General features: G+C 55.5%; 1 protein-coding gene and 1 long non-coding RNA gene across 5 annotated transcripts; one reads left to right on the top strand and one right to left on the bottom strand.

The window, feature by feature from the left end:
* Nucleotides 1–287: 287 nt before the first annotated feature.
* Nucleotides 288–5,694, bottom strand: LOC119874170. Of its 4 annotated transcripts, none has more exons than XR_005367760.1 (4): nucleotides 5,382–5,694; nucleotides 2,851–2,954; nucleotides 1,719–2,746; nucleotides 288–576 (listed from the first exon to the last, which is right to left on the bottom strand). It is a non-coding gene; the product is annotated as an uncharacterized LOC119874170 (long non-coding RNA). The 4 variants fall into 4 exon arrangements; XR_005367761.1 differs by lacking the exon at nucleotides 288–576 and adding an exon at nucleotides 1,175–1,609; XR_005367759.1 differs by lacking the exon at nucleotides 288–576 and having other exon boundaries at nucleotides 1,175–1,866; nucleotides 2,620–2,746; nucleotides 5,382–5,685.
* NFKBIE (NFKB inhibitor epsilon) lies at nucleotides 4,907–13,227 on the top strand. The gene is made up of 6 exons (XM_038554197.1): nucleotides 4,907–5,405; nucleotides 7,883–7,985; nucleotides 8,907–9,129; nucleotides 10,413–10,501; nucleotides 10,662–10,901; nucleotides 12,123–13,227. The coding sequence occupies exons 1-6, from the start codon at nucleotides 5,038–5,040 to the stop codon at nucleotides 12,186–12,188; spliced, it is 1,089 nt and encodes a 362-aa protein (XP_038410125.1). The 5' UTR covers nucleotides 4,907–5,037; the 3' UTR covers nucleotides 12,189–13,227.
* Nucleotides 13,228–13,254: the final 27 nt, after the last annotated feature.

Raw genomic sequence — 13,254 nt, 5'->3', positions numbered from 1 at the left:
GGCGTAGAGGGGGTGCGTCGAGCTCAGGGCTTCCCGGGGGGCTGCCGGGGGCCGAGGGCATCCTGCGCCGGCCCTGGGGAGGGGGCGGGAGGGGGCGGGGCCCTCGCTGCTCCCCACCCCCCGCCGGGGGGGAGGGGGCCTGGAAAGGGCACCGGGGTAGGGGGCTCGGGGCTGGGGGTGGGGAGGCGGGCTAGGGGGCCGGGCCGGGGGGGCCGGGGCCGGGGGCGGGTGTCACCTTGAGGCCCTCGCGGCGCCGCTCCGCCTCCCGCCCGCTCCCGCCGCCGCCTTTTGTCTGAGCCGAGCTGGAGCCAGCGCGCCCCCCCTCTTCCTCCCAGCGCTGGAGCCCCGCCCCCGGCCCCCCAAACTCCGCCTTCCCCAAGCCTACCTAATAGCCACCCCCCAAAGAGGAGAAGCAACAGGGGCTCCCCGCACCCCTTCCCCACTCCCAGCCCTGCTCACCGCACCACCCCCCATCCTGGGAAGATCTGTGCCGCAACTCCTCTCAGTCCCTACTCCGCGGAGGGGGCGCCAGCGGCTCAGCCAACATCCCTCCCCATCCCTGGTTCCGGCAAGTTCCTGGGGCCAAGGGTGGGGAGAGGAAATTGAACCTTGGAGAACCCCAGGGAAGATCCTTATTCCCAGTTGGGTGGTAATGGGTTAATGCAGGAGCCAGCCTTCAGAGGCCAGACTCCAAGTGAACAGGGACGGAATCTGGTGAAAGGGAAAAGGATTGGAGCTAGATGTGAGAAAGGACTGGCAGAGGGCAGAGGGGAGGACCTTGGAACCAGGCTTCACAAAGCCATCTTCCTTCCCTAGAAGAACAGCCCCCAAAGAAGCAGTGAAGCATGTACATTGCCCTCGGCTGGAGATCAGGAGGCCTGAGTTCTAATTCTTAATCCTGGCTCTGCCATTAAGAGGTTGTGTGACCTTGGGCAAGTGCTTTCCCCTCTCTAAGCCTTAGCTTCTCATCTGTGCATTGAAGGAGTTGACTGCATCTCTAAGGCTCTGTGCAGTGAGGAAGTTGCCTGGAGAATCTCTAAGGCTCTGACCACCTTCTGTGGGTGTAGGAGGCAAAAATCATAGACCCCAGGCCAAGCGGAGTGACTGCAAGTTAGCCTACCCCTTGCTACCATCCACCCACACTGCTTTTCCCTATGTACTGCCTGGGACAGGCTGAAAGAAGACACATTTATTCCTTCATTCACTCCCGGATGTATCCCTTCAATAAACAGGTATTAGGTACCTAGTGTATACCCTATTCAGAAATGAAACATACAATATTCTACCCTAAAAGACCACAAAGTTTCATGGGGAGGGGTACCAATCATTAGCATAAAACAGTATAAAGGCTATGTGTATTCAATCTGTGTGTGCACAGTCACTATGGAATCCTACCCTGCCGTGTGCTACATTAGAGTCTTCAACACATATAACTGCTTTCCCATTTACCCACAAGGAACCAAAGTAGAGGGAGGTTGAGTGACTTACTCAAGGTCACCTGCTAGTACTCACAGAGCTAGTCCTAGAATCCAGATCTTTCCCATTCCAAAGGCCGTGGGGTTATTTGTGGGCAGGAAGTTAGTTTAAAGGAAACTTTGGATAATCTGGTCTTTGGGACAGGGGACAAGAGCACTCAGCTGATGGGATGGTCCTGCCCCTCACCTGAGGCTGAATAGCCACTGCCTCTGCCCCCCCATCCCCATCCCATACACACTCACTCCTGGTCTTGCTTCTAGTCTTCTCTTTGCAGGCAAGGTGCTTCAGAACTATTCCAGCCTGCATGATCCTCCACCACCAGTCCATCGGTAAATCCTCCCAAACAGAGGAAGGGTGTGGTCCTGAAGAGGCTGGCCTCTCCCTCATTCCCTTGGCAGAGGAGGAATCTCATTTGGTGGCTCACTCCAGTGTCTCCTATCCAGGCTTTATGGGAAGTCCTACCTCACATCTAACTCCAACCCCTCTTCTGGTCTCACTCAGCGAGGTCCACCTAGTTCAGCCCTCACCACAGACAAGAGTGCAGAGTTCCTAGCCTTGCCCTTTCCTAACCCAGATAGGAGGCTCACGCTCCACATTTAGTTGTAATCTCACTCCTTGTCCCCATCCACCGCAGGGGGCTTTGGAGGAGAGCTGGGCCCAACTCCTTTGGCCAGCCCCAGAGCTTCCAAGAGATAAAAGACCCCTGACAAACTCCCCCCCGCCACCCACCCACCCACACACTTCTCCATTCACACAGAACCCTTCCTTGGAAACTCAGAGGAAAGAGGGGTGAAGGGAGGGGGGAGGAAGGAGCCAGCTGACCAGCTGGTCACCATGGCAACCGGGCCTGTTTCCTGAAGATGAGCCTAACTGGGGTGGGTGGAATCTGGGAGTGGGGGTACTACAAATGGAACCAAAAGATAACAGCGGAGAGAGGAGGACTGGAGGGGCTAAGGAGCAAAGTCAAGGCCCTGGCCACGGTGAGGCCTGAGTCAGAGTCCCCGTGTCATCTTTCCAAATGGTCCCTCTCCTCATTCTGAAGTGTCCCCAGGAAGGCTTCCAGTAGGACTGCAGGCAAGGTGCTGGAAGCGGTGAGTGACTCAATGCTGACCTCATGTGGCCAGAAAAGGGGCTGCTACACACCTGTTAGAGTTCAGAGCCAGAGGTAGGACTGAATTGGGATAGCTTTTTCCCCAAATTCAGCCTCTGTCTGCATCTGTCCAAGTTCTTGTGTCTTTGCAGTGGTTTCAGATGCCCCAACTCCTTAGGCCTTCATAAAAGAAATGAAGTTTCAGTGAACGTGTTTTTCAAAGTTTTGGATTAGGGACAGGAGAACTTGGCTCTTTCTATTTGATCTTGGGCAATTCAACTCACCTCTCTGGATTTCAGCTTCCAGACTTTAAGATGGGGATGTGATAGTGCCAGATGAAAGCCCAAGTAGTCTGGTCTGGAGTTTCTGACTGTATTTTTGCTCTAGCCTTTGAGGATGAGAGAGGAACATGTCAGGGGAGGAAGTTGCAAATGTCTGAAATCACACTGACCTCAAGGGAAGGAGATGCCTCAATTTCCTTGGGCTTTCCCCTCATGGTTTTTCACCGCCTCATGCTCAACATATCCTCTCCACTCTGATTCTCCACGGGGCTGGAGAGCAGTGGGGCATCTCCTCCTGTGTACCCACCACTCTTCTCTCTTCATTCACCCCACCAAGCACACACACTACGTACCTCTCTTCTCCCCCCAGTCCTCTTCCCTTTCCCTCACCCCACTGGGTAGTCGACCCCAAGGTGTGCCCCACACCACCCTGTTCTCACTCCTGTCTTAGCACAAGCACTCTGTATTGTAATTGACAGGGAGATTTTTGAAGGCTGGGACCAGGGGACATTTTTAAGTGTGGGTAGGGTTAGGGGTTGTTGGTTACTACTGTTACTATGATACTCAGTTTTGCTTCCAGCAGAAAGACCAATGTCAGGCATATAGGAAACTCCCCATACATGTTTGTCAAATGAATGAATAGATGGATGAATAAATGAGGTTGCATAGAAGAAGGTAGTAGGAAAGCTGGTTAGTAGCTGTCTACACTCACTCCAGTTTTCTTCCTTTCCAGAGATGATTGGGGATGATTCTTCTAAGGTCATAGCTGCCCCTGGGTTGATGGCACTTGGAGTAGGGGATGAGTCATGGGGCATGGGGTTGGAGCTCACCATGGGGGAGGAGCTTGCCTATAACCTCCGTAGGCCCTTTAGGCCCAAGGAAAGGAGGGACAGGGAAAGAGGAAAGATGTGCTGGCATTGTGGCTGTGGCTGTGGTGAGGACCTCAGCAGAGCATGACCCAGGATGTCTGGGGCCTCCCCATCCTGGCCCCACCATGAGGAACTAAACTTCCCTGATCACTAGGGGTAACCAGATGTTGTAACCGCCTGGAACCAGTGTTTCATCCTCGTGAAGAATGACCACCCTGCTTTTTTTAGATAATAAAAACATGACCACTCTGCTTTTTTTTTTTTTTTTTTTTTAAGACAAGAGCTTGCCTGAGAAAACTCACTTTCAAAAAACAAAACCAAGGGACGCCTGGGTGGCCCAACGGTCGGGCACCTGTCTTGGGCTCAGGTCGTGATCCTGGGATCTGAGATGGAGTCCCGCATCAGTCTCCCTACGAGGAGCCTGCTTCTCTCTCTGCCTATGTCTCTGCCTCTCTCTCTCTCTCTCTTTCATGAATGAATAAATAAATCTTAAAAAAAAATCCTCACACCCAGTTCTATGTGATTTAGGAAGTTGACCCAGGAGACCCTCTATCCAGGACCCAAAGGGAGAACTGCCCGTTTACGGGTAATAGGTATCCCCTTTCCCTACCCAAACTCCTGGGCACGGATAGATGAGAAAACCACAGAAATTGAGAAAAATGGGTAGGCGATAGGAAGCAGAGCTTTGCCATCCCATCACCTACATGCTCTCCCTGCGTGGTATGCAGCCTGTGCAGACGATTAATAAATATTCCTTTAAAAACGAATGAATGAGTGAATGAATGGGAAAAAATGAATGAAGAAATGAAGAAGGGAAGGAAAGAAAGAAAATGCATGGACTTGAAGAAGGAAGAAGGGGGAAATATGAATGAATAGATGGATGGCGGGTGGTCGGACAAATGGATGGATGGATGAACGGGTAAATTAACGCACGAGTGACTCAGGACCGGGTAACCCCGGAGTGGAAGCCAACGCGGGGGGCGGGGCAAGGGGGATTCCGGGGGGCGGGGCCTCGGCCCGGAAGCGCCTGCCGGGGGCGGGGCCGGGGCGGGGCCGGGGCGGGGCGAGGGAGCGGGTCCGACTGGGCAGTGCGGCGGCCGGAGTAGCCGCTGCCGTGGAAGCCGCCGGCGCTGCGAGCCTCGCCCGCGCCGCCCGCCGACCCCTCGGGCCCCCGCAGTCCGGGCAGGAGGCCACCCCGGGCCGGGCGCCAGCTCTGCGAGGCGGACCTGCAACCCGGAAAGGCGGCGCGGCGGAGCCCGGAGCCCGGAGCCCGGAGCCGGATCCCGCTCGGCCCCAGCCCCCGCGGGCCAGCACCCCTGGCATGTCGGAGGCGCGGAAGGGGCCGGACGAGACAGACGAGAGCCAGTATGATTCGGGCATCGAGTCCCTGCGCTCTCTGCGCTCCCTGCCCGAGCCCACCCCGGCCCCAGCCTCCAGGCCCTCGGATGGCGGCGGCCCCCAGCCCTGGACCCATCCTCCGGGAACAGCCGAGGGGCCACGCGAGAAGGAGGACACGGACGCGGAGCGGACCGACTCCACCTACGGCTCCTCGTCGCTCACCGAGCCCCTGCCCTTGCTGGGGGGCCCGGAGGCCGAGGACCCGGCCCCGCGCTCGCCGCTCCCGGCCGCGGGGGCGCTGAGCCCTCAGCAGCTGGAAGCGCTCACCTACATCTCCGAGGATGGAGACACGTGAGTATGGGGTCTGTCGAGGCTGTGCGGGGACCCCTTCCGATCAGTGCTCAGCCCTGGCCTGCGGGATCCTCAGCAGGCCGGGGGCCCACTCTGTGCGGATCCCTCACGACACGGTCGCTGGAAGGGGCAGTCCCCACTCTCTCCTCCAAACTCCAGGCTTCACTCCCAGCCCGCTCTTGAGCTCTGGCCAGCCCCGGACCGGAGGCCCTGGCATCATCTCTCTGCCCTCCCTTTGGGAGCTGGGCACAGCTGACAGGGCCCTTACCAGACACCTGGAACCCCAGCCAGCAGCTTGGAAACCTCCCAGTAACCCGCCCCTTGGAAGGGAAAAGTCCCCTGACCAGTCCAGGTTTTTTTTGTTTTTTTTTTCTTGCTGGGGGAGAAGGCATCTTTGTTTGCTCAATATCTGGGATTCCCAGCCCCTGACCTCAGAATACCCTGTGTCAAGAAACAAAAGGTGCCAGTTACAGGTTGCCAGTGCAGGAGTGGGGGGGGGGGGGGGCGGTCAGGAAGCTTAGGATGAGGGTGCTGCCAGGGTGCAGAGCTGAGGCTAGCTGTGAGGAAGAGGGGGTGAGCCAGGCTGGGGCACTCTTGCCCCAGCAGACAGACAGACAGGCGGCTGGCTGCCCAGCTTACTTCCTTCTCTGCTCTGAAAGGGGAAGTGAGGGCTAGAGTCAGCTTTACCGACACCCTCCACCTCCTGAATCCCCCAAGTCCCCCTCACTGTCCTGTCTGATTCCCTTATTTTACCCTCCCTCTCTTGGGCCCAGATGAAGTTTGGTGGGGATTGGGCCTGGCGGCTGTGGGGGTGGGGGCGGGGACAGGCAATTTAAGTAAGAGAAGCACTTTGTGTAGAAGGGACTGGCCATTTGAAGATTTGCCCCTTAGGGAGAAGAAACAGTGTCAGGTGAGGAGGTGGCTGGGATTTGGGGGTGAGAAACAGAGTGGGGCGGGCTGGGGTCCCAGATCAGGGATCCTGGAACGAATAGGGGTGGGGAGAGTAGAGGAGGCTGGAGTTATCTGTCCTGACCTGCTTTTTGGAGATGGGAAGGTCCTAATCCTGGGTAGCCTTTGACAAAGATAGCCAGTGGACCCAGTGGGTGGGACAGGAATGACCCCAGGCCTTTTTGTAACCTGCCCAGATCACCAGCCCTCAGGCACAGAATCAAGATGGGGCGGGGGGGCGGGGGGGGGGGGCGCTCCATGTGGATACCTATGACTGACCTTTGGCCTAGGGATTGGAGACTTCTGACCCTGCTGTCCTTTGTCAGCCTCTCAGCTGCAGCCTTTACCTAGTTAGAGACAGGTGTGTTTAGAGGAGGCAGGGGGAGGTGGAGAAGAGGTGGCAGGACTTCCCAGGAGGTCCCAAGAGAGGAGGGGGCACTCTCTTCCCTCAGAGGTGTCTGGCCTTCTGGAAGTGGAAAGAGGAAGTGGGAGGAGGGGAGACAGGGAGAGAGGGAGGTGGCTGCAGGAATGTGACCTACAGAACAGGCCCTGGCCGAGGGGATTTCCAGAGCGGTTCCTCCGCCCTCCCTCCCTCCGCCACTCTCTCCTGGGCCTCTCCTGCCACCAAGCCTTACCCTCCTCTGGCCTGAGCAGCCCCCTCCAGGGCCCAGAGAGGCCTTTACCCAAACTACCCCTTCAGGGCAGTAAATGCCCCAAGGCAGCTGTCCTGGCCTCCACCTTCTAGCTCTGGCTTTCATTTTCCCCACCTGATGTGGGGAAACCCCAGGACTGGAACTTCCCCTCCCAGCTGCCCCCTCCCACCCTAGCAAGAGGTGAAGGCTCTTTGGCCCCCAACAGACACACATTTTCTGCACACCACAGACCTCCCCTTGGAAGCATATGCAGAGCAGAGGGCCTCTGGTCAGGCCCCACCCAGTCCCTTCTGTGTGAAGAGTGGCCTTTCTGATTCCTCTGGGATGGGCAGCAGGACAGGATGCCTCGCTGTCTCCTTGCTCCACTTCCAAGAGCTTCTCTTTTCTCTCCCCTGGAATGTGTAACATTGAGTTGCTGGGAGTCGGGGTGATCCCACGCCTCCCCTCTCAGTCCTCCTTGTCGAGGTTGGCGGAGGTGGGGAGCTCAGCCCCGGAAACCACCCCTGTGCTACCCCGGCAGCTTTCAGTTTGGCTTTGAGCTGCAGCCAGCCTGGCAGGGCCCTGGGGCCAGAGGGAGAGAGGGGTGTGGGCGGGCCGAACAGGAAGGACCGAGTCCCATCAGCACCTGGCCCACGCTGCCACTGGGCTAAGGCCCTCCTGAACGCCAGAGATGGGAACTTGGAGCTCCCAGCCCCCGGATCCTGGCTTCCCTCACCAACCCTCACTTCCTGGCTCAGACTCTCACTTCCTACACCTAGCCCACGGCTGGCTTCTGAGACATTGATGTGTTCTTCCTTCTAATCCCAGAAGCCTAGCTCACTATCTAGGGCCTGAGCCCTAACACTAACCCCTGTTCTTGCTGTGTCCCCCTCCCAGGCTGGTCCACCTGGCAGTGATTCACGAGGCCCCAGCTGTGCTGCTCTGTTGCCTGGCTCTGCTGCCCCAGGAGGTCCTGGACATTCAGAACAACCTTTACCAGGTGGGTGGGTAGATGGAGAGAGTGGGCTATGCCCAGATACCTGTACCTGCCGTTCCCAGCAGCCACACAAGCATACATAGGCTTCACACTCAGGAAACCATATGCCAGACATGGGGATAGAAGCCAATGATGCAGACATGAGTAAGACACAGTCTCTGCCCACAAGGTGCTTGAGCCTGGGCTAGGGGACTCATGTCAAACTAATTACATAGCATGGTGACAAAAGTGGTGATAGAGACACATACCAGCTGCTGTGGGATCTGGTGTCTGTGGGGAACAGCCAGGGAAGGCCTAATACAGGAGGTGGCATCTTCCTGGAGCCTTAAAAAAGGAGTATGCGGGATCCCTGGGTGGCACAGCGGTTTAGCACCTGCCTTTGGCCCGGGGTGCAATCCTGGAGACCCGGGATCGAATCCCACGTCGGGCTCCCAGTACATGGAGCCTGCTTCTCCCTCTGCCTGTGTCTCTGCTTCTCTCTCTCTCTCTCTGTGTGACTATCATAAATAAATAAAAATTAAAAAAAAAAAAAAAAGTATGCCAGGTGGAGGCTGCCTGGTACCTCTGTCTTTCCTCCCTCCAACCCTTCCTTGTCACCTGGCCCCTGGGGATAACAGAGATCTTCCCAGATGGTGAGAGGGTAGGCCCCGCCCCCATCTGTCCTTACTCCAGGGGCTAAGGAGATCTGCAAGAGAGCAGGGACCCACTTGGCTCAGCCTGCCTCCAGAACTAGGGGTCCCAAGAGCTCGGTGGGTGGTGACAGAGGGAAGGGTTTGGTAGCATTTCTGTGGAAGCCCAGGGCCATAGCCTTTATAAGCTGCCCTCAGGGAAGGTACCAGCAGCTGGTAATTCCTGGGTCTGCCCTAACATGTCCCCAGATGTAGGAGTGTGCTACAATAGCCCTGTGATCCTTTGTGCCTACAGACAGCACTCCATCTAGCTGTACATCTGGACCAGCCTGGTGCGGTTCAGGCCCTAGTGCTAAAGGGGGCCAGTCGGGTGCTACAGGATCGACATGGTGACACAGCACTGCATGTGGCCTGTCAGCGCCAGCACCTGGCCTGTGCCCGCTGCCTGCTGGAGGGGCGGCCAGAGCCAGGCCGAGGACCACCTCACTCCCTGGACCTCCAGCTGCAAAACTGGCAAGGTATGGGCAGCCTGCCTCAGGGTTCGTGGGATGAGAAGCGGCAGGAGATGGACTCCACTCTCAGGAAAAGGAGGCTCACAGCGTGTCCATCAGTGTACCTCCTGTTCTAAGCACATGGGTACTCAGTACATCTTTGCTGAATGAATGAATGAATGAATGAATGAATGAATGAATGAATGAATTTGATTTACAATTTACTAAGAGCTACCATGTGCAAAACAGAGAGCTAAACCTTCCCCTTGAAATATTTAGTGTAGGGGCGCCTGGGTGGCTCAGTCTGTTAAGTGTCTATCTTTGGCTCAGGTCATGATCCCAGGGTCCTGGGATGGAGCCTTGCATCAGGCTCTCTGCACAGTGGGGAGTCTCCTCCTCCCTCTCCCTCTGCCATCCCCTCTGCTTGTGCTCTCTGGTTCTATCTCTGTCAAATAAATAAATAAATAAAATCTCTTTAAAAAAAGAGATATCGAATGTAACAGAGATTAGATGAACTCATTAATTCATGTAACAAAAATGTACTGAGGGCCTTCTATGTGCCAGACATTATTCCAGGAGCTGGACTTGCATCTGTGAACAAAACAGAGGATAATTGAGGCCAACAATAAATCTAAGCAGTGAGTTCCTTAGTAGGTTAACAAGCAGTAAGTGCTGCAGGAAAAGTAGAGCAGAGTGAGAACTAGAACTTGAAGGACGTGGGCGTGGGTGTGATTTTGAAAGAGAATGGCCAGGGAAACCCTCAAGAAGCAGGGACGTTTGAGCAGAGACTTGAAGGAGATGAAGGATATCACTTTGAATATAGTTGTGTAGGCAGAGGGAGGTCTACGCCAGAAAGGAGATAGAAGAAAGGCTAGGGGAGCACAGGGCAGGAGGTGGCCCCTAGGGAGGGGCCTGGGGCCTGGGGATCCTGGAGAGCTCTGAAGCAAGTGGCTTTTTGGACAGGGTTTGAAGGCAGGTGGAGTTTGAGAGAGGTGGGGGGAGGGGGAGAGAGAATGGGGGAGGGGTATGTGTGTTGGGGGAGGGTGTGTGTATGTGGGGTGTCACTGGGCAACCTAACCCCTGAAGCATGAAAGTTTCAATAACATGACTCTGAAAAGGTGGAAACTTTGAGTTCCTTTCCCCTCAGACTTTTGAGGGGGTTTTTTAGGTTTGTGTTTTAACAGTCCTGTGATCAGAGGCACTGAGTGGGCAGTCAGTCCCTTGGGGCTGAGGGGTAGGGAGGTCCCTGAAGGAGGGGGTGAGAGGGTTGGTCTATGCAGATTAGCAACACCCACCTCACCCCATCCCAGGTCTGGCCTGTCTCCACATCGCCACCCTGCAGAGAAACCGACCACTCATGGAGCTACTGCTTCATTACGGAGCTGACATTGATACGCAGGTGAGGGGGCCTGTCCCACCACCTGCCCCAGCCCCAGGGAGGGGGGCGTGCCCAGCAGTCAGGAGTGGTGGCACTCCACCCTCCTATCCAGAGCCCCAGGCAAGCATGATTCCTCTAGAGGCCCTTGGCTGACAAGGCTGACACTCTTATTCCCCTCCAGGAGGGTACGAGTGGAAAGACAGCGCTGCACCTAGCTGTGGAGACCCAGGAGCGGGGGCTGGTGCAGTTCCTGCTCCAGGCTGGTGCCCGCGTAGACGCCCGCATGCTCAATGGGTGCACACCCCTGCACCTTGCGGCAGGTCGGGGCCTCAGCAGCATCTCATCCACTCTGTGTGAGGCAGGCGCCGACTCCCTGCTGCGGAACGTGGAGGACGAGACTCCCCAGGACCTGGCTGAGGACGTAAGAGGCACAGGCTCAGCTCTGCTCTCTGGGACCCTGGACCCACAGCAGAGGGTTAACAGCTGTTAACAGCTGAGAGAGCCGAGGGGTTGGGATCCCCGGGTTTAATCTGTGACTCAGCCACTCACCAGTTGTGGGACCTTGGGCAAGCCTCTGCCTCTCCCCCAGCCTGTCTTCTTAGTCAGTCAAGACCAAGGAGCTCAAACTTGGGCTCTGACAGGCGCCCTGCAGCTACAGTGGATCAGCGAGGCAGGCTAGGTGTAAGACCTAGGGGCCTGCAGGAAATCAGAGTCTATGCCCAAGGGTCACTCTACTTGGCTTCAGCAGATAGTTGCAGAGGAGGAATGTGGGCCTAGTACTAACAGGTCTTGGAATATATTTTTTAAAGATTTTATTTATTCATGAGAGACATAGAGAGGCAGAGACATAGGCAGAGGGAGAAGCAGGCTCTCTGTGGGAAGCCCTACACGGGACTCAATCCCAAGAACCCCAAGTTCATGACCTAAGCCAAAGGCAGATGCTCAACCACCAAGCCAGCCAGGTGTCACAGGTCTTGGAAATTTTAAAGAGAGATGGAACCTAGATTTCCTGTATGGTCTTTCCCATTTTAAAGTGTTCAATGTAGGGCAGCCCAGGTGGCTCAGCAGTTTAGCACCTGCCTTCAGCCCAGGGCGTGATCCTGGAGACCCAGGATCGAGTCCCACATCAGGCTCCCTGCATGGAGCCTGCTTCTCCCTCTGCCTGTGTCTCTGCCTCTCTCTGTGTGTCTCTCATGAGTATTAAAAAAAAAAAAAAATCTAAAGTGTTCAATGTAAAACAGTATTCAGGGGTGCCCGGCTGTCTCAATCAGTAGAGCAAGTGATTCTTGATCTCAGGGTCATGAGTTCAAGCCTCATATTGGGCCTAGGGCCCACCTAAAATAATATTCAAAATGTTTCATAAATCCCCCCCCCCAAAAAAAATATGGGCTAGATTACCTCTGGGGGCCTTGTTAGCTCTGATATTCTGACATTATCTTAGAGAGTGAGGGCTTGCCTGAGGCTTCAGGCCTCTCCCTAGCTCAGAGGGGCCACTATTTGGGGTATTAGTAGGAAGATTTGTTTCCCAATAAACCGTCATTCAGTGGAGAGGAAAGGCCCATCTGTCTCCCCAGCTCCCTTCCCCCACTGCTGCCTTTTTCCCATGAGCCCTGATCTTGCTTCTCTCCATTCTCTTCCTCAGCCCTTTGCTCTTTTGCCCTTTGATGACCTGAAGATCTCTGGGAAGCCACTGCTGTGTGCCGACTGAAGCCAGGGCAGAGTCTGGGGCCCCGGAGGAGACTCCATCTCTTCCCATGTGGAAGTTGGGGCCATAGCTGCTGTGTATGGGGCCCAGACAGTGTGCCCTCCTGGCATCCCGGGGACTGCTGAGGCCACAGCCTGGGGCCCTGCACAGTCCTGAGCTAAGAGGAGTGATCACAAGTGAGAGAAGGCCAGTCTGGAAGGAAGACCTTCCTTGGTGGATGGAGATCCTTGAAGACTCCCAGAGCCCCAGGTATCCTGGGCGAAGCCTGTCTGCTTCTAGAAGATGGCAGGGGCTCTTGTTTCTACCCAGGTTGGGTCAGCCTGACACTGCCAACCAGTAGTAAAACATGGACTCTCTGGAGTGAGGAGAGAAACAAATCAGCAAGAGGACCCTGATGGGTTCCATCTCACTGCTGTTGAGGACTTGTAAACATTGTTGTTTAAAGACTTCACACAGAAGGCCCTGAACTGAGCCTTTGGGGAAGGGGAAGTTTCAATAACATGACACTAAAACAGCAGAGACCTTGAAAATGTACCCCCCCTCCCCCAGAGTTGTTTTGCGCATGTGCATGCCTGTGTGCATTGGGGATTTTTAGATAGGGCTGCTTTGTGACTTGATGGTAGAGGCAAGGAAAAGGAAATTGCCACCTGAGCAGGGTAGGACCTTGCTAGGTGTGTGTTGTGTGTGTGGGGAGGGGGAAGAGCTAAGAGTCCTCAGGCCTCTCTGTCTAGCACAAACCCTTGGCCTTTCTGTGAAAACCGAAGGATAAATAGGTGAAATGAGAAGACCCCTGGGGAGTAGGGCGGTGCTCCTCACTGCCCTGGAGGAGCTTGGAGAGAAGGCTAGTAACACAAAGGAGCTACGGTTCTGTATATTTTTCCTTTCATTCCACACATATTTGAAGTCCCTGTTAGATGAATATGGTCAGTACGTGGAAGGGGGAATAGACCAACACAGTCTCTGGCCACTTGGATCTTCCAGTCTAGTGAGTGAGACAGCAATTAAAATCATAAGCACCCAAATAAATATGTAATTACGTGTTGCGGTGGATGCTGTGAAGGAAAAGCCA

The sequence above is a fragment of the Canis lupus genome, chromosome 12 (assembly GCF_011100685.1).
Source record: "Canis lupus familiaris isolate Mischka breed German Shepherd chromosome 12, alternate assembly UU_Cfam_GSD_1.0, whole genome shotgun sequence".
Lineage (NCBI taxonomy): Eukaryota > Metazoa > Chordata > Mammalia > Carnivora > Canidae > Canis > Canis lupus.
This window is presented reverse-complemented; position numbering and strand designations above follow the sequence as displayed.

Coding starts and splice junctions, on each gene's coding strand:
- NFKBIE (XM_038554197.1), top strand. CDS start 5,038: ATGTCGGAGGCGCGGAAGGGGCCGGACGAGACAGACGAGAGCCAGTAT. Junction 7,986..8,906: donor TTCAGAACAACCTTTACCAG/GTGGGTGGGTAG, acceptor TTGTGCCTACAG/ACAGCACTCCATCTAGCTGT. Junction 9,130..10,412: donor CCAGCTGCAAAACTGGCAAG/GTATGGGCAGCC, acceptor ACCCCATCCCAG/GTCTGGCCTGTCTCCACATC.